Source organism: Myripristis murdjan, chromosome 23, assembly GCF_902150065.1.
Source record: "Myripristis murdjan chromosome 23, fMyrMur1.1, whole genome shotgun sequence".
NCBI classification, from domain to species: domain Eukaryota; kingdom Metazoa; phylum Chordata; class Actinopteri; order Holocentriformes; family Holocentridae; genus Myripristis; species Myripristis murdjan.
In genome coordinates, this window is record NC_044002.1 from 4,906,645 (window position 1) to 4,926,918 (window position 20,274).

Sequence of the window (20,274 nt, forward strand, 5' to 3'; positions counted from 1 at the left end):
GAGCTGTTAAATGATGAGGTCTGTGTAAATGTGTTGTGTTTTGGGATGAAACCCTTCACATTGAGTGTGTGTGTATGCATAGGTTGCACTCATCCTCTACCTTTCCATAGGAGGTTACCATCCGTGGTGGCGGCCTGAAGCACGTGGCTTGTGCCGAGGATGAGGACTTCATCCAGGCTCTGGACAAGATGATGCTGGAGAACCTACAGGTGTGCTCACACTCTCATCCTGTCTGACCGTTCAGTTTGTGTTTGGCTTCCTCATGCTCTCATTTTGCTCTCATTTGTTACATATGGAATATAGCATATATTTATATACACTGTATTTGGGGTATATTCTTGTATTGTGAATATATTTCATTCACTGTTGACTGTTCACATTTTTCCCACGGTGTGCAGAGCTGCTGCCATGGGCTGTATGTGGCAAACTGGAATCTTTCGGTCACGCTAATATTGTACATGCAAGGCAGCCATTTTGAGTTGGTGTTGTTGAATTCTGGAAAAATGAAATGCTCTTGTGCGGGGCTGGTTGAGAATGGAGGAAAAACTACACATCAGTGTCATCAAAACAGTCAGTTTGTGAGACTCATCGCAGATAATGCTTTCTATGTCTTCCTTGCTAATTAATCACTGTCTTGCCTGCAGATGAAAATAACATTATTTATCCTTTATAGCTGATCATCTACACAACATGCAAAATTCTGTTTCAATTTCCATGGGGTTGCTTTCTTCTAGTAGAATATACATGCAGTGTTAGCTAACAGTAATGCTGTGTACCAAGAAGATTAATTTTTTCACCCCCCGTGTTCAGCTGCAGCCGTCTTGATGTAAACAAACAGCTGATAGCAGTAAACCATCCGTCACATTCACGCAGAGCTACTTTATATGGCTACAAACAAACAGCTGATTGCCTATCAGTCACTATAGTGCCACACTCATGCAGAGCTGCCTATGTACCAAAAAGGTTTGCAGGCCTTTGTAGTTTACAACCTTATTGCCTTCTTTAGATGCCTTATCCAGGCAGCCACTTTGATTTGCTTGTCCTCAATAGAGGACTAGCAAATAAAAGTGTGTACATACATCCTACAAATGTCTTTCAAGTGTTGTTGTCATTTAAGGGATTTTGGATTTACTCCAGTTCCCTTTTCTTTCCTTATTAATTACAAAATAATTACTTATTTAAAATGTTACTGATGCTGTCAGGAATGTGACGTTGCCAGTACTATTTTGTCCTCACTTTGCAAACCCATGAATTACTGGGAAGCTAAGCTGTGGCAAGTGATACTTAAAAAAGTTTATTTGTTTTATTTTTTCCATCAAGGTCACAAAACCCAGTAGAATCCGCCTCAGCAAATACAGAAATGCATAATAGGGGAGCCTTCAAAAGCAAAATTAGTCAGTATTTTACATCCTTGCAGCCTTTACATTTTACACCCCTGTTTATTTTCACATTAGATGGCAGGATGTGGAAATGCTTGTTTGGGCCAGAAATGTCACATTTTAAGAAGGCAGTTGTTTAACTGAACAGTTAAAATAGTGTAGCCCTGGAAGTCACATGTACTTTTCTATATAAAACTGTTAGTTTGAGCCTGAATCCTGCTGGAGCGGTAAATAATCTTGTTTATTACCCCTGACCTAGCACCCATATATCATGTATATCCTCTACTTTATTGTTCTGCCTGCACGACCTTATCGTTCTCTTCTTATTGCACTGCACCTGCTATTAGTCTGCTGTTGCCACCTTTCTCATTGAACACTTCCTTGCTGCAGGTGCACTGTGGGCGTGCACGGTTTTGTGCTTGTTGTTCTCCCATACAGAGATTTATATTTAGTACACTGATTGAAGATGCTGATAATCCTTTGTTTGGGATAGTATTTAGTATTTAGATTTGATCATTTTCAAGTCAAAAAATTTCAAGCTTTCTTGTTTTTCTTTTATTAATGTGAGTTAAAAACCTTTCTTGAAAGAAGATTTAGACCACAAAACACTAAAACTTTCCATTAACGTTTACGATTATAATAATAAAATATAATAATATGTACCTATGTGTAATCTCAGCAAAACCGGTGGGCTATTCATTCTACAATAAATACAGTACGTGTTTAAATAAACTGAATCATACACCATCATACTACAAATGGGTGACGCTGATTCAGTGGCATTATGTTATAATGTCTGAAATGTGTTAATATAAATACATATATGTGTTAATATAAAATTATATATTTTTTATTTTTTCACCTTCTATTCTGTTAATATTTGCTGCCACAATGACCCAGAGGATCCTCAAACCTGTATTTCAAGATATTGGCCTAAATCTTGCCGTAGATGGAGGGATTTTGACTTGACATGTTTGTTTCTGCAGCAGCGTAGTGGCGAGGCAGTGAAAGTACACCAGCTGGATGTGGCCATTCCCCTGCAGCTGAAGAGCCAGCTGAGGAAGGGGTGTCCCGGACCAGCATGCACTGGGGAGGGAGACACTGACATCTCTGACACCATGCAGTTTGTCATGCTCACACGCAAAGGCAACAAGCAGCAGGTAAGATCTTCAAAGGATCATACCATACATTTTCCATGTTAAGTGGAAGATTCTTCAAGTTCCTGCTAATGATCCTGATGCCACATGTCAAATCTAAGAGATTTGTTCAAACATTTGATTGACATTTCATTGTACTGTGACACGCCTCTGGAATTGTTTCCTGCACAGTTGGGAATTGGCTGGCAGTGAATAGCTCCAGAGCGATATTGCAACATTGATTTAACAAAGTCTTCCATTGTTGCACATGCATGTAAAAACACAGTCAAGGAGGGAAATGCAAAAAAAGAGCAAAGCCGCGTTAACAGTTGTGCTTATCGCTTACCATGCTGCGGTCATGTTATTGTGATTAATATGTTACTCATCCTCGACAGTGTGAAAGTCCACAAAGTTGTGCTGCCAATGCCATATGTGTGGAGTTTAAATTTATATTGTCTGTAGACTGTAATAATTAGCGCACAACTAGGCAGTCTAGCTCCTTAGCTGCCTCCCAGCATTTGATGTGGTCCTTCAGCCATGCTGCATCAAGAATTACTCCTTAGAGCAAATCCTGCTGTCTAGTAGCGTTGGATTACTGTCACAAAATACACTTAAATCTCAGATCTCACATAAACCTTCCATATCTATAAGTAAAGTCAATGAAGTGGTGTGCTCGTTGCATATTTTGCTGTGTATGGCATTTCAATCTAAGCACCACGTCCTGCCTATAAACCCCTAGATGGCAAGCATCTACCTAGCACTAAGCTAGTTTTCACCTGTTTTGCCTGTGTGGAAAATCACAGCTGGTTCACAGTGAAGAGGCTGCAGTAACACGTGTGATCGCCCTTTAGCTTTAGCCTAGGCAGCCCCTGATCAGAGGACCTAAGGGACCTAGAGGTAGTGTAAGGGCACCAATGTCTCATTAACAGCAAGATTTTGAAGTGGATTCTGCTGCAGACAGTGAGGGTCCACGAGGGGAGGAGCGATCAGCTCCCTCCTTCCTCCTGAATGAAATCCCCTCACAGACTCAGCACAGTCCAATCGAGGCCAGGAATAATATTGACTCGAGTTCAGCTGTGTGTGTGTTTAGGCAAACTGTAGTGGTGGAATGTGTGGTTTGAGGGCAGAGACTGGTTCTCGTACTGTAGGGTGTGTCCAGCTTTCTGCCAGGGCACCCAGTTTTATTAGAGCACTCCACACTCCCATTAGTATACATGACTTCACTCTGTTTGAAGGACACTTGCCAGATACATAATTATAAGCCAAATAATTTTTGTATTAGAGGTCAGCGAGGACACAGACAGTCTTTGTAAATAGAATTGAGAAGCCATATAGATAAGCGACATTACTTTCTCATATCCCTGTTAGAGGTACAGCTCTGCCTCTGCCGTACTGGGGTGCTGAATAAAGGAGTCCTCTGTCTGTGTGTGTTTGTGTTTGGTAGTGTCACTACCTTGTGTGGGATGTATCTGAACCTCAGCTGGACTTGCTCTATGTCGAACATGCACACACGCTTGCTGCATGTTGGTGAGAGCTCCCCAGTCTCACCCATGGGACTGAAACTGAGAGAGGGAATTTAGTCAGACAGCCAAGAACGCCTTTCCATGCTGCCTGATACACATACCTGCTAAATTCTCTATGCATGTCTGCTATTCCACCATTATCAATAGGTGATGTACTGTACTGATATTGGCCTTTTTGCTGTAACTAATGCTGAGGGCTTTAGTGGAGACTTGAAGGTTTAGTTTTTGCTTTGTTTTTGCTAGAAATGGTCAGATTGTAAGATATTTAGTGTTAGTGCTGAATTTAGGTTTAGGTTTCATAGTTTGATTCCAAAATAATTTGAACCCATATGGGCTTTAAAAACACACACACACACACACACACACACACACACACACACACACACACACACATCTTGCTCATCTTTAAGCCAATATTATCCCAGTTTTTCCACTGTATATAAAAAAAATGCTGCTTTGTGTGTCTGCTCAACAGTATAAGATCTTGAATGTGCCCCTGTCATCCCACCTGGCGGCCAACCACTTCAACCAGCAGCAGGCCGAGCAAGAGGAACGCATGAGAATGAAGAAACTCACTCTGGACATCAACGAGAGGCAGGAGCAGGAGGACTACCAGGGTATGAGAAATTTAGTAATGCTCTTCTCATGAAGTTATCACGGTTTAGTGGCTGCATTTGCTGCAGTAATCCATTCCAGCAGGGCCGGTGGGCTTCATTTCCCTTTGGAGGCTAACAATATTGGCCAGACCCTGAAGACCAACCAACTCTCCAACAAAGTGAAAATATCCTGTTTGTTCGAACTAAAACTGCTTCAGGTCTTCAGGTTAAAGATGAATTTTTACTCATGTATTAATGTGTGTGTGTGTGTGTGTGTGTGTGTGTGTGGTACAGAGATGATGCAGTCCCTGGCACAGCGGCCTGCCCCGGCCAACACCAACCGGGAGCGTCGGCCACGCTACCAACACCCAAAAGGAGCTCCCAACGCCGACCTCATCTTCAAGACTGGAGGAAGGTGAGACTCACACCCTAAACCTGCACACAGACACAACCAACACTGTGCATTTGTGACCTGCAGTACAAGGTCAAAAGCTCATGACCTTATTATGTGCTGACTCTCCTCATTGGTATCTCTTTGAACAGAAGACTTCGAAAAAAGGCAACAAATGAAAGGCATGAGAAGCGAGACAGACAGGAGAGACAGGAGAGGCAAGACAAGCAGGAGAGAAACGAAAGATATGAGATGCAGTAGGCTAGGGTCAGCCAGATGAGCCAGACCCGCTTTTGACAGAGCAGCAAAAGTGCGTACATCCAAGCCCAGCTAAAGCCTGTAATATAAAATCACCAGGGGAGCTGGGAACGTTCAGCAAGCTCATTGAGGAATTTTTGTGGAGGAGATCCACTGCATTTTTGCACTTTGTTTATCGGAAATATGTTCTGCTTTCCTGGTGCTAAGCTTACAAGAGCGATAAGTTATAGTCTTTCACAGCTGTGGAAAAATGTTGGAAATAAAGGTTATATAAAGTTCAGAATTTCTCTTCATCAAAAGAACTTATGGTTTCTTTCTTGCTTCTGCATTGAAGAATGACATATAGATCTATAGAGGAATTACATGGGTAGATGACCTGTTTCCTAAACATTCAGCCACATAAGCTCATGGTTGTTGCTACAGACGTTCATAATTAAAAAGTGCTGTATTATTGTGAATTATAAACGCAGTTGCTACCATAGCTAAATGTGTTAATCAGTGGACAAATTTATTGAAATTAGGACATGCAATCTGTCTCCTTTATCATAGTTAATGACCCTCCTGCCTGAAATTGTGACTGGTTAACACATTTTGCTTAATTCTCGGAAAGTTTCTCAGGAGAATACTTGATGCCAAAAGATGGAGTAGAAAACAGTGAATGAGAATAGACACAGGTAAGTGGTTTAGGGATGGGAACTGGTTCAACTCTGCAGCCGTCACCAAAGCAACTTATTGGTAGGCAGCACTTTCTTAGAGGTCGAAAAGGGCAAAAAGTGACAATAGTGTCACTCCATACAGCTATTGCAGAATGATCCAAGTCTTCCAAAGCCAAACCATCATATCCTGCGTGGAAAAGACCTATATTTACAATGTTTAGTGCTAACCATCACTGCAGTCTTTGATTGCAAAGCTATTGATGCTCATGTGCACCAAGGTGTCATGTGTTCTTATTCTGCTGTGAAAAACTTGCGATAGTTAAGCATCAAAAAGAAGGACACACCATTTTCAAAATATCAGCAGTAAGGAATTAATTTATGCACCTTATTTTGAATTGCAGATGTAAAAAGTAAAAAGTTCCAAAAATCATTCAGTTGTTGTGTTAGCTGCTGCATTGAAAAATCACTCAGCTAGGCAGTGACTGACCAGAACGTTTGTCCAAAAAAAAAAGAAAAAAAAGAAAAACGAAAGCAGGTGTGTCCATATTTCCTTAAAAAAACAAAAAAGTAAATAACAGCTTGGTAACAGAGAGCTCTTTTAATATGTGTGCTGTGAGCCCAGGCATAACACAGCAGTGTGAACACAGAAACACAGGAGAGTTCGTCATGAGTTCACATATTATGAGTGAACAAGTCTTGTCTAGTAGAGCCCGTACCCACAAATCCTGGGTACACATTAGTGTGCACTGTTGTGCTCTAGTGAAGATAGCAGTGTAGATGTAGCTCCTTTCCACTCTTGGTTCAGTGGTTTGGGTTGGGGAGCAAAATGACAATTGGCTGTCATTTGTTGCCCTTTTTGGAACTCTAAAAAAAAAAAAGTGCTACCCATTGACTTCAGTTGTTTAGGAGAAATCTGGACCAGGACTCTTCACCTGGGTTTCACCATGATGAACTGTTTTTTGATGTCATACATAAGAAATATATAGTTTTCAAGAAGATTTTATGAATTTTGTGACAGTCCAAGAGTATGTGCAAAACATTGTTAAACTTTTGATCAGTCTCTCCCTGTGTTATGTCCAACCAAAACATCTTGTACTGACATTTGTTCACGCCATCAAACTGCTGTGTAGCTATTCCAGTGAAGACCATGATACCTTCTGACTGTGGCAGTGAAATGGAATTTCAGCTTGCAGAATTCAGTGAACAAACGAAGCTGTATAATCCAATAATAATCCAATAATGTTTAGTCTTTTCTAGTACCATTGAAATGTATGGAGCAACACTAATTGAGGGAGGCAGGTGGTGCGGGGTGGCCATTCTTCCCTTCATAAGCCCATGGGGGTGTCCAGTCCTGTGCCGTGGAAGGGTTTTTATTCCAGCCCAGCACCACAGCAGGTTGTTTTCATTGTTCAGCTCTTCCCTCTGTAGTTGAAGGTGCACTGATCAGTGAAACCAGCTGCTGCCAGGCCGCCTAGGAATGAGAACCTGCAGAGCCACGGCACAGCACTGAACAGCACTGGTTTGGGAGGGGTAGAAATGGCCCCGGCTGCCGTGGGAAGCAGCTCCTACAGTAACGTCCTGCTCTGTCCTCCAGGAGACGCTGATCGGAGTCTGGGCCCGGGAGTGAGCGAGCCAGTAAGAGAAAGAAAGACAGGAGAGAGAAAGAGAGAGAAGATCGGAGGGGGAACCGGTCTCGTCTGAACAGGGAACGAGTCCTCCAGACGCCCACTGATGCCAGGGCAGACCACCCCCCCACCCATACAAACACTTAACCCACCGCGGGGGCTGAAGCACGAGGAGGAGAATGCTTATTGACAAGGGGGTGCGGAGGAGGGAGTGGGGTCAAAGGTCACACAGACGGCTCCCTTTCTTTTTTGTCTGATGCCTGAGACGGTAGCGGCACAGTAGTGTGCACCGAAACAAAACCAAGCCACCCGTCTGGACCAGAGAACGAACTACAAAGCTGAATGAACACCGGCCAACTAACGGACAGACGGATCAAACAGGATGAATGGATCACCTCCAGCCATCAATGTAGCACAGGAGTAGGAAGTGCGACAATTTACTCATGTTTAGGATACAGAGTTTAGAAAGCTGTGATTTGACAGAATTTGTATGAAAAGAGTAGCGGGGAGGGAGGGACTCAGCATCCACAGGGATCCTTTTGACTCTTCAAACTGGGAACGCATCTGTTCAGTCTATTTTTCTCTGTCTAACTTAACTGCACACTGTTGTCAAGGCAGCTCTGAGAGGAAGACGGGTCGCCCACTGACAGACCATGTAGAGGAAGACGCCATGGTGCGTACACACAGGAAGTGTGTGACTTTGTTTCATCGTGAAACTCTTTTTGGAAGAACTTGGGACGGTGACGACCGTGATGTGGGCAGAGGCAGCGTCAAACGACTTGCGTCTGATGATTCACAAATAAATATATATATATGTGTGTGCGTGTGCGTGTGTGTGTGTGTGTGTGTGTGCGTATAAATGTATGTACACACACATACACACACACACACACACACACACACACACATATGCGTACATATGCTTTATTTTTACCCAGCTTTTAGCTCTCTAGATGTTGTGTTTCACTTACAAGAGCATCAAACGGTTAGTTTTGGCAGCATCCAGCTTGTGTTGATTTGGATTTGTGTGCCGTAATGTGGTAAAAGCATATATTTTTTTGGACAAATTGATAACACCCTTATCTGTGTGCCTGAGAGTCATGCTTAGTGATGCCAATAACTAGACACTGTTGGATTATTTTTCTGTTGAACCTATAGATAGATATACTCTGTATTCTGCTGCATGAGCCTTTTCTGCACCAGCTCTCTAAAGCTGTCCTCTGCCTTTGTTGTAGTAAAGTGACTCAGATTCTATAGTTGGTGTCCATGTCATAAAATTCCAAACTATATTGTTCGTTTATGCCAGCAAAAATGCCTTCTGCTTTGTGTTTTGGCTCATGACAGACAAGAAATTATATCGCAATAAACGTATGAAAAAAGTTTTGTCTATCTCCATACACTATACATTCAGTTCAGTTAGAGATGTATAGATGGCCATACCAGTGGTTTTAAAGGCTTGGCCCCTTTGCTGCAGTGTCCCCACGTTTTATATTGCAACAAACTATTTTCAAATCATGTGGGAGTACTAAAGATTTCACAACATAAAATCAAAATCCATAGATTTTCAAAGTCAAATTCTTAGTTGAAACATCCACCTTATAATGTTCAGCTTCTGCAGCTAACAAAGTCATCAGCATTTATTTATTTTATAGAACCGATAATTGGCTTTGTAAAGCAAACATTTGCCTGGGGATTACTTTCCCTGTCTCTCTACACTGAATTTCAAGTGACAACACAACAGTGCTGCTGCTTTTAGAAAAAAATAATGTGGATGGCTTTATTAATGTGATGCAATACGGGTGTGAAGAAAGTTTGAAGTGTGAAAGTTCATTTTCATATTGCAGTGGAATGAATGGAAACCAACGGCTGGTTAAAAGGTATGAAACATAGTATCAGAGTTCTAAAACATGACTGCGAATCCATTTCCTCACTTCCTGCCTGGCTACTTCGTCTCAAACGTATGCAATACATTGCAAACATACTACAGGACATACTCATACACACTCAAGAGCAAAGAAAACTATGTCAGTTTCCTTTGGTCACTCCCAAAGATGGCCAAAATGCCCTCACACACACACACACACTGTTAAGTGTAGTAGCCTCCAGCCACACACCTCAGGAAAGAAAGCTTCTCTGTTGAAGCCTTATGCAATAGTCTGCAATCTAGACAGCATGAGTCTGTGTGGAGTGGTCAGCAGCACACAAGGCATCCAATGTGAAACCTGGAATATGTCAGAAAAAATGAAAAAGTTATGAAATGTCATTGCACAATCAAGAAAAAGTGTCTGCCAGAGGCCTCGGGATTTTATCCAAAATGATGGAAGACAAGCAGAGGGCCTATTTTGCTGTCTTAGCCCAAGTTGGGTGTTTTGTTTCAGCGAATACACCAAGCTTTCAGAGACTGGCCTGTTTTTCAACTTGTTGAGTAAAGCAAGCATAGACATGAAAATCAAAAGTGACAGTGGGCCACTCAAATTATTTTAGAAGTGCAAAAATGAGAACTTTTCATACATCTATACCTAAATGGTAATTAATCTTAATTGATATATAGCCAGGTCTGGCAGTTTTACGGAGGATATTGTTCAAATTTACATAATATATGATATATTTTTAATGTTATATAAAATAATATTGTTTTGAGCTAATAATTTGACAAGGGTCTACTCTCCAGGATATAGCAGGGGAGGCTGGTGGAAGTCTACAACTGAATATCACTGTGGTGGATGAATTCATGGTTGCTCACCTGAAATAGTTCCAAAATAAACCTGGCTACATCACCTACTAAATCAACAGTAGGCTATTTCCTATTTCAAATGTATGAAATGTCGGTTTTCAAACTCTGGAAAACGTTTGCTCAAGTATTTAGCATGCAGCACTCAGCATTTACATGCACACCATTAGCTTGATTACCGGGTGTAACCAGTTTAAAGTAACAGTTTAACTGCATGATGGTTTGAAGTCACACAATTTCTCTTTTCACGCCCCAGCCCTGTGCCATGCTGTTTGCTTTGCAAATACAACATAGTTACAATGTCTACATGCACAGTTTGAGAGGCCAAAAGAAATATAAGGCATTCATATGTTATAAGAAACACAAAAATGGAGCTGAAATCCTGGTGTGTTGACTAGGTTATGTTTACTATGATTATGTGTTACATGCTTTTATCTGATAAAGATAATGAGATAAAGGTGTTAAACATGACAAATATTATTTTCTTAACTGGGTTAAAATTCAGTTGTTGATGTGCAAGTAAATGCACTCAGACAAGGACTCCAAAAGTGATACACATCATGCCACAGACCTGTATTTGGTTAAGATGTAGTCTCAGGGATCTCCATCTGGTAAGATTTGGTTATTCCTTCACTGTTTTTAATGTAGATTTGCAGATTAACAAAGAAACTCATGAAAACCTATGAATGTAATAATCATTCTTATACATTCTCTCATTGGACTAATTTCCAGTCAATGAAATAATAGTGAAATTAAAATATTCCTATCTTTTCTAGGGCCCCCTGGAACATCCTCAAGGACACCTGGGGGTCCCTGGACACCAGGTTGAGAAACACTGGCTTAGTGAGCCAATGGGTCAATATCCCAAAAACTTTGTGCCCTGCATTAAGTTTCAACTGAAGTGAATTATTCTCTAGACATCACTAATCATTAAACACCATGCATTCACTCCTTTCATTCCAGAGTAAAACGAAGCAAAACAAAAACTTCACAAGTTGTATTATTCTCTTTAATGATTGACCAAAACTTAACATATATTTAGCAGAGTACATGTTTCAGAATTTAGGAATAAAGCATACCAAGCTGTTGTACCATAGCAGCAACTGTTGGATGGCCACTGATCTCCCAACTACTATTATACACATTTTGACTTGCTGATACATTTCATTAGTGTGGGTTATACAGTATGTATATATGTATGTATGCACCACTGGATACTTCAAAATTATTGTAGATGAGCTACAAAAAACCGGAGTCTGTAAACAAAATTCACAAAAAGATCGGCACAGCTGCGCTTCCATAATGCACAACTGCATGATTCAAAAGATACTTCAAGAGTTACTGTAGAATACCTACAGAGGCCGGAGTCTAACAAGGACACACAGGTTTCTCACACACACAGGCATGCACACACACAGATACACTCCCTAACACACTCTCGCTCTCTCTCTCTCTCTCTCACACACACACACACACGTCAGGTTTCATACCAGCAAGGGTGGCAGACACATATGTTACAGTGACAGTTAAATAACACACTTCAAATGTCAGAACAGCAGAGTCATCAACAACAGTGTGACAGGGGAAAAAACAAGTATCTTGGCATGTATTTCTAGATTCTGTGGTTTGAGTGTTTGTGTTTTGTACAATGCCATGTGCTCGCCCATTCCCCCACGGTATTTTTTTTTTTTCTTGTTTCACATACTCCCTCAGTGTAGTAAAAAGTCCTACCCACACCTCATTCCACAGTCTGTGGTTTGGTGTGGGAGGCTTGTCCGTGGAGTATAAATACCCTCCAGCCAACTCTGTAGTTAGCACAGCTTACCATATTGCTTCTTCCAAGAAACCCAGGCTCTTTTCACTAAACTCTAGGACAGAGGACTCAGTGGAATCATTGGTACAACAGTCATGCATTTCCTCTACATCGGAAATAGGAACAAAACTAATATGAGATATCACTTAATACACAAATCACCACTAGTTTTCATCTCTAATTCCTCTCTTCAGTTTTTGCATCATTCCTGATGACAGTGGTCTAATTTCGTGTCCTTTACTGTTCTTTCCAGTTGTTGTACCCAAAAGTAGGCTTCTTTAGAATCTCTTGATTACAATAGAGTTATGATCACTTCAGAATAATAAATTGCTCTAATAAAAGTGCTTTCAGCTTTGTTCTTGCTCGTAAGCGCTGAACTACTGTGACAGAAACACACACACACACTCTCACACACACACACATATATATATACACACACCACTGACTACAATGCCCTCCAAACCAACAATGCCCAAGTCAGTAAACAAACCAGTGAAAACAAGAGGTCACAAGTTCCCATGTAACAGGGGCATAACAGATTACACAGCCTGTTTATGTCAGCTAATTTCACTTTTCTGAAAGCTGCTTAAAAGAATATGTCATGATAATACAGTTACCTAAATAAATATGGTTTCCGTTTGCCTTTTGAGAGAACCGTGGGGAGCCTTAAAAAATTTGTTCTCAATGATGTTGAAAACATCCAGAAGATTCTTCTCCTCAAATAGATGCTTGTACCATCCATTAGAGACCTATAATTTCTAGGTAATTAGAGGCACTCTAAAGCAATTGTTCATGTTTCTTTCTCAACAGTTCATCAGCAAAACTGTGTGTGTATAGCAACTGTACCATGACTTGTTTGTTGGAGCTTTCTGTTGACCAGGAACCAGGAACTGAGAACTGGCTGTACAGGTCTATTGTAAGATCCAGCTCCATTCCACAGTAAATGTAGGTCTCTTTCCGACCACGCCTTAAACACAAATGCATACACACAGAAACTTCTGGAACTGAGATTCAGGCTCTGCAGGTCAAGACTGAGCAATGAAGTAGATATCAAAGATTTAGAAAGTGTCTTTCAGAAGCCCCAGTTTCCTCAGTGCTTCCCGGCGTGACTCGTCTGTGGCTCCCCGTCCAGAAAATTGCACGGTGATGCCCTGGGGACGAAACGCTGCCTGTTTGGAAGTGGACCTCCGTCTTGGTTCAGGAGACTGGTGCCGTGCCACTACTTTCTGTGGGCTGTGAGAGCTGTGGTGGCGGCGGATAGGTTTGGGGGCCAGGGCTGGGGCTGGAGCTTTGGAAGTCCTTGCTGGGCTGGCTGAGGAAGGGAGAGTCGCGCTGGTGGAGGGAGTTATGGTTCGGGTTTTCCCTCCATAACTGTTGAGCTCGTAGGGTAGCATTTCTGATTTGGCAGGGGATGGCATCGTTCTGCACTTGTCAATGTGAGAGCTGAGGATGTCTGGGAGGTCGTTCCTGGACATGAGTGGAGAGACACCAGCCATGACTTTTGTCTTTCCTCCATAGCTGTTGAATTCACTGGGGTTAGCCAGTGTGGGTGGGAGTGTTTTGCTATCAAGGCTGCCTGAAGAAACCACAGGTTCTTTCCTGGAGGAAGCAGAAGGGTTCACCACAATGGTTTTCCCTCCATAGCTATTAAAGTCCAAAGAGGTAACCTCAGGAGGAGGAGAGAGTTGTGGCTTGCTTTCAAAGGGAGGTGGATAGTAGCTGCTTTGTGTGACTGTTGCCGGTGGCGAGGGGCTTGCCCGAAGGGTTTTATCTCCAGCGCTGCTGAGGGAGTCTGTCAGCACATTCTCTGGTTTCCTGTCAGCATGAGTTTGGCTCTGGGTTGGATTGGGAATATTGGCCAAAGGAGGTTTGATGCTGGGTTCTGTATCTGTGTGAGGAGGTGGGGTGGTGCTCTTAGGTGTAATAAGGAGAGACACACCCCCAGACATAGCACGGTTCCTGGTCAGGCCCAACTTAGACAGCGCCTCCTTCCTGGATTTGTCTGGTGTAGGATCCCTGAAGGAAATACTGCGAGTGGGAATGTTTCGAGTCTTTTGTTCTAAGACCTGCTCGCAGTTTACCTGCTCCAGAGGATGCGACGTCCCTGATAAGTTAGCCAGCATCTGTGCCCGCCTCTCCTGGATGTTCACATTAGCTAGCGACTGGTTATGGTGCTCCTTGTTGCCAAGCATCACGCTGATGTTAGAAGGGAAGCGGGTGGGCTTAGCAGAGGTAGGAGGGCCCTGTTTGGCTGGATGATCAAAGCTGTAGCTTGGTGGCTTGTCAGACTCTAGGCTCCTACGGCGGAGAAGAATAGAGGGATGGACACTGGCGGGTCCACTTGCTTGGTTCTCAGCTATCTTCTGGGCAATCAAGACTGGAGTGGGGATACAGCCTGGGGGATGGTAGGCAAACTGGCTATCTGGAGGTCCATGGCTGCTGACAGGTAGGGGAGCATCATACTCCAAAGGTAAGCTGTCCACTGGATCACGCCTTGGCTTTATCTCAAAGTGGCTGTCAGGACTCACCACCATGCTCTGGAAATCTAGGATGGACACATGTCAAAGAATATGCTTCAATACCTACTGCCCTTGTTTTGACTGAGATAGAATTATGAACAACATCTTGTTAAAACTGCATTAGGCAACTTTGCATATTGAGGACTTCAAATGACAGTGAGAGGTGACCATTTTAAAGATTTGAACTTCAATACTACAACAGCCGTGATGCAGTGATGGCAGTGACTTGCACATGCATGTTAACGAAGCTGGCTACTCTGTGATGGTTTATACCAAAAATACTGACTGTATGACAGAGGGTGGTTACGAGACTATATTTTGTGCCTAAGATTCAATTGATTGCCTCCTGCAGGTGGAGAAGTGTGGGTAACAGAATTTCATCTTGGGACAACAGAATAATATCACAGGGTGTCGTGGGGGAAGGATGCTGTTTCCACTTTAGGCCTAGCCTGTATCGAATTATCCTGATATTGGACAGCAGAACAGGATATACTCCTGTTCCTCATGACTCAAGACTACAGGTTCTCGTGTTCCCGTCAGGCCTGGACCTGCTCTCATTCCCATGGGTAGATTTGATTGGAATCTGCGTGAGATGCCTGATTGGCCGGTCGACAAATTCTCTTACTTCGAGAAGTAAACATGGAAGACGCTATGAAAAGTCCTAGTATGATTTATCTAATGCTGACCAGTGGTCTTTGGGACAAGCACTGGCTTTGGGTAAATCATTTCAGATAGAAACGTGGCCAGACCCCACTGAAATACAGCACAATTCATGGGGTCTGGAAACCAGACAAGTTGCAGTCCCATTTCAACATTTAGGCTAATGTATGTATGATGAATTTTTTTTACAAAAGGTCTTGCTTAGTGCAATTTTAACATCAGTTATCAGATCTTGCCCAAAAAACAACCTATTGCATGTTTTTTTTTTCTTAATAAACTGTGAATGTACAATTAGGTCAAGCTGTGCAGTACACTACCTGGCATGGTGGGATTGAAGAGTGGCTCGTTGGTCTGAACCAGGTCCGGGCCTGGTCGGACCAGGTCTATAATGTCCTGGTCTTTAGGACTGGGTGGTCTGTTTACCAAGGAGGACATGAGGCCAGGGTTTGGACTTGGTGCAGAAGGCAAGGTTGGGAGTCCATCTACCTCTTCAATAGGACTACTGCTCACTGGGGGCTTCACCAGCTCCTGCTTTCTCTCCTCCTCCTCCAAACTCTCCTCCAGGGAGTCAATGGTCTCCTCGAAGAACAGGATACACTCCTGCTCCTCCTGACTCAGGAACTGCAGAGTCTCATCTTCCTGTCGGGGGTAATACCAAGCCAGAGACTGCTTATTTGTGGAGCCTGGACTGTAAATCTTTTCACATTAATATCAATCTCCGTTTGTTGTACTTTCTTGTAAAGAGTAGCATCATTATAATCATCATCCTTGTCACCACTTCACTATTTAAATTAACTACTTGTCTTAAGCTTATTAATTTCAAGACCTTCATGATGCAAAACAAGATTTGTCTTTCTATTCATGATTACACTGAAAACCCTGTCTCAAGCCACTCAGCTGGCTTTCTCATACAGTAGGTGTGTGTGTGTGTGTGTGTGTGTGTGTGTGTGTGTGTGTGTGTGTGTACAGAGAACATAGGGCTGTTTGTTTCTGCATCTCAACCTCCCAGACTTCTTTCCCACCCTATATTTAGCTCAAACGCCCCTCTCTTCTATGGGAGGGACCTAAATCGTGACTGCACCTCTCTCTCTCCTTGGCTCTCTCCACCTCTGCCTCTTGCGTAGCCCACATGGCTACCTGTCCTGCCTCACACAGCGCAGCCCCTGTCCACTGCACAATGGGGTATCCAATGACAGCACTGCCTTGATGGCTGAGCTACTGAGTGACTATTGATTTTTCCTCTGCAAACTGAGGTCTTTTTCAGTCCAGACAAAGGTCAAGTCCACCTATTTAAACCAAACCAGATGGTGTTAGGGAACAGCTCCAACAACCAAATGTGATGCACTCAGAGGTAAGTAGAAAATATATTACTCACACATAGTGACACGACAATACACTGTTTTGATCATATACTGTGTATTACTGCAATTACATTGCCACTAACCAAATGGAAGGTGCTTATTTGTGCTATTCTAAGGGTATGACCTCCAGTTTGTGGTTGACAAGGTTACCATGACGGCACGCAGTTGTCTGTTGCTGACATAAAATTTGCAAACAGGGGCAACTGGTGGCTTAACAAGGTTAACGTGAGCCTCGTTTTGCTTTACACATAGGCACAAAGACACCTGTGGCAACACCCACCTGAAACCAATATGAGATAACACTGATATGCTGGTTTCAGCAACAATGAAAGATGGCTATTGTAGTAATGCAGTCAAGACCCAGAAAACTGCAGCTTAACCGGTTCAGCTGTGTTGTGTGTTGATAAATGGATGTCATCCCCAAGGCATGCAAAGGGGATTAAGTTGTTAAGCAACAGTAATTTCTCTGTTTGCCAGGACTACTTTTGTTGTATAAACACAACTCACTCCTCAGTCAAGGGTGAATTACAGTCTGCACAATAAGCATCAACTCTTAACTTGCGTGTGGTAAAACCAACAACTGACAGCTGGAAGTAAATGCATTCAAATGAAATAAACATACGTGGAGTGTTTACTGCTCAACTTGGCTGAGTTTTTCCTTAGGTGCAACATGTGGAAAATTCCCTCTCACTCTAACCTTCCTCTACCTGCCTCACTGCTTCCTGGATGGGCGGAGCCTCAGAATCAATATGGGAAGCCAGCTCACCCATGGTAAACCCTTTTTAAGAACAAAGAGGCTGGCGGGCCTCATGTGGATGCCTCATCCCTCTAATAGTTTGATCTGTGTATATGATATCTAAGGTTCCTTTGCTTTAAAATGCATTTATAGCAGCTTTGGTAGTTTATAATTTATTTCCTGTACTGATTATGTTTCAGTAGTGCTACAGTTATTTCTTCACTCTTAGATATACACAGTAATTGTGTTTGAAGTTAAATGACCTTTGTTGGAATATTACTTATTGAAATGAGGAATTATGATGTCTAGATTAATATAATTCATTATCCCTTTTCTTATGTTGTCAAATAAATCAGTTTAAACTATTCCAAAATAAAAGACTGGACTGGGACTCCTGCCTTTGCCCATTTGTCCTAATAGACAAGCCATTAAGCTGGAACCAGACTATCCTTTAGAGATATCATTATTCCTTCAGGCTAAAAAAAAAAATCTTCACTACTGGCAGATGAATCCCCAGTGAAAATGATTTTCCACACACTTAAATCCATGCAGTTTACATTAATGTATGGTCTGGTCATGTTATTACTGGCTTAAGGCTTGGCTCAATAAATGTCAAGTGGATGGATGGATCTATGGGTGCAGAAAATGTAGTAAAGGTACAAGACAACTTAATACTGACTCAAAGGTAATTACTGATTAACCACAATGGCTTCCTAATACTCACGCTTGACCTGGAGTTTTGGCTGGCCCCTCCATTGACTCCGAAGTGGAGCTGAGGATTGGCCTGCAGATGGATGCTCATGGTAACCGGGTCAGTGGTCAGCTGGCCTTTGGACATCTCATGGAAGGCCCAGTTTTCCCAAGTGGCTTAAGGAGAAAACCAGAAATATTCCTGGTTTCACTCCGAAGAATCATCTAATCCTCTTCTTTTCAGCCAGAGCCTGGCAAAGACAGAAGGGGAGAGACAACAATCATGGTCAGTCAGAATGTAAAGAGACAGGTGCTGTCACCTAAAATGTCACCGTGATGTTGCAGAGAGGTTTTGGTGTCCACTCAACACTTAGTAGGGTCAACTCAGCACATATAAAACCAGTTAACCTCCTATTTGCTATGCAAATATATAAACGGTCTATTCCAACCGACACTCAGCTGATCCTTTAAGAGCAGGTGCTTCAAGGTCAAAACCAACTACAGGAAGCTGTTGCCTTCACAACCACAAGCAATGGCTGAGTGCATCTGTTTGGCCTGGGACTCCTCATTGTTGATTTGGTTTTCATTCTAGCAGTGGAGGCATCTGCTTCAGTCTTTGTCTCTGTAAATCTGAGAGTTACAGCTCAGCATCACAACAGAAGTAAAAAGCTGATGGACCAGTTATCCTGGACCTGGCAGACCTGCAAAATAAGCCCCACAGCTCAAAGGCAGTGCTTGTTTGTCAAGTGGGTGATTTGGCCCACATTCCTTTCTAAAGTAGTTCTGATAAGGACTAAGCATAATTCTCTAGTGTGGTGGTCTGGAACCAAATGCAAATAAGTGTTATGTTAAAAAACAAACAAACACCATATTTATGGCTGAAAAAAGAGTAGGCGTGGTCACCACAGTCCATGATAACTTTGATAGGATTACTATAGAAAATATCACGCTGAAATACTATCCTATAGAACAGTGCCACCATAGGAGATAAGGACACCATAAAACACTCACTGTAAACACAGAGAGTCACTGTAAACTCACTTTTGAGTACTGAAGGCAGATGAAGAAATATCACAGGAATATAAGATAAAAAAAATACCATAAACCACAATGAGGTCAGTGTAAACTCATATAAACTCTACTTAGCAGCTGAGATGCACTATAAGACTCTATAGGAGTATCAAAGAGATAAAATAGGAGGTGAAAACACCAGCAAAATGCCAAGACACGTTAAAACACAATAAATGGATAATAATGGATAATAAACAGGAATATAATATAAATGATATAGCAGATCAATTAGGGAAACTTTATGAACTTAAGTAAAAAGAGAGTACGAGTTTTTTTCTTTTTCTTTCTTTTTCTTTCTTTCTTTCTTTCTTTCTTTTTTTTTTTTTTTTTTAAACCCAGCAGCACAGATGACTTACCCAACATCTCCGCAGTAACAGCATCACTGCCACGGCGACAGATCAATTATGTTTAAAAAAAAAAAAAAAAAAAAAATCATTAACTTGCAAGAGGGAAAATGGTCTGTCTACTCTCCTGCATACGAATAAATCATATATTTATTGTTTGAGCTGGTTGTAAAAGTAACCGTGGTGTTGCGCTCTCTCCGTGCTGACTTGGTGAGCTCCGTGTGCGTAATGGGGCCAAAGTGGCACCGTGCGCTCTGGTTTGTGCTCCAGACAAACTCCACCCAAGCCCGTCAGTGGCGACGCGGGGAGGAGTAATAGGTGGGAGCGGCTTGGATAAATTCAGGTGTGAGAATACTGATGTTGTGGAGGCAAATCCGTCTAAACTCTGCCCCCCCGCTTCCATGCCCCTGTGATCCAACATAAACAAAGGAGATAAATTCATAGTATACATCATAACAAAGGTATCAAACCGCTGTAAGCTATGTGAGTATGGTTTGTAATGAAAAAACAAACAATAATTAACGTTTTCTCCAATTGTAACAGATTTTTCTTTCTTCAAATGGGTGCATTAGCACTTAGTATAGATTAACTTTATTTTTTAGGGTCATGTCCTCTGCATCCTGTGCAGTCCTGACCTAAAAAATGTATTTTTTAAAAAATGCATTGATAAGGATAAAAAGGAGAAAATCAGTTAGTGTTTCTTTTCTCATGCCCAAAGTGTCCAAATTGCAGTGTAATTTTATTATTTAATTTCACTTAACTTTTCGTTAGGCTACCCAGATCAC

The 20,274-nt window shown here is 42.1% G+C and overlaps 2 protein-coding genes across 5 annotated transcripts in view; one reads left to right on the forward strand and one right to left on the reverse strand.

The window, feature by feature from the left end:
- The window catches only part of upf2 (UPF2 regulator of nonsense mediated mRNA decay), a 31,062-nt gene extending 14,832 nt beyond the window's left edge, over positions 1-16,230 (forward strand). For 2 of the 4 annotated variants that reach the window (XM_030045548.1, XM_030045549.1), the window contains exons 18-22: positions 111-209; positions 2,366-2,539; positions 4,514-4,655; positions 4,929-5,049; positions 7,534-8,943. In XM_030045548.1, the coding sequence (XP_029901408.1) occupies positions 111-209; positions 2,366-2,539; positions 4,514-4,655; positions 4,929-5,049; positions 7,534-7,543 (546 nt within the window). In that variant the 3' untranslated portion in view covers positions 7,544-8,943. Of the gene's footprint in view, positions 1-110; positions 210-2,365; positions 2,540-4,513; positions 4,656-4,928; positions 5,050-7,533; positions 8,944-16,204 lie in introns of those variants that run through there. The other 2 variants (XR_003927835.1, XM_030045550.1) reach the window with 2 other exon arrangements.
- On the reverse strand, positions 11,308-19,702 carry proser2 (proline and serine rich 2). Its single transcript, XM_030045551.1, has 4 exons — positions 19,502-19,702; positions 18,109-18,325; positions 15,605-15,926; positions 11,308-14,653 (listed from the first exon to the last, which is right to left on the reverse strand). Exons 2-4 carry the CDS (start codon positions 18,220-18,222, stop codon positions 13,167-13,169), a joined length of 1,923 nt encoding a protein of 640 aa, XP_029901411.1. The 5' UTR covers positions 18,223-18,325; positions 19,502-19,702; the 3' UTR covers positions 11,308-13,166.
- Positions 19,703-20,274: the final 572 nt, after the last annotated feature.

Coding starts and splice junctions, on each gene's coding strand:
- proser2 (XM_030045551.1), bottom strand. CDS start 18,222: ATGTCCAAAGGCCAGCTGACCACTGACCCGGTTACCATGAGCATCCAT. Junction 15,927..18,108: donor GCCAAAACTCCAGGTCAAGC/GTGAGTATTAGG, acceptor TACCCCCGACAG/GAAGATGAGACTCTGCAGTT. Junction 14,654..15,604: donor CTTCAATCCCACCATGCCAG/GTAGTGTACTGC, acceptor TGTCCATCCTAG/ATTTCCAGAGCATGGTGGTG.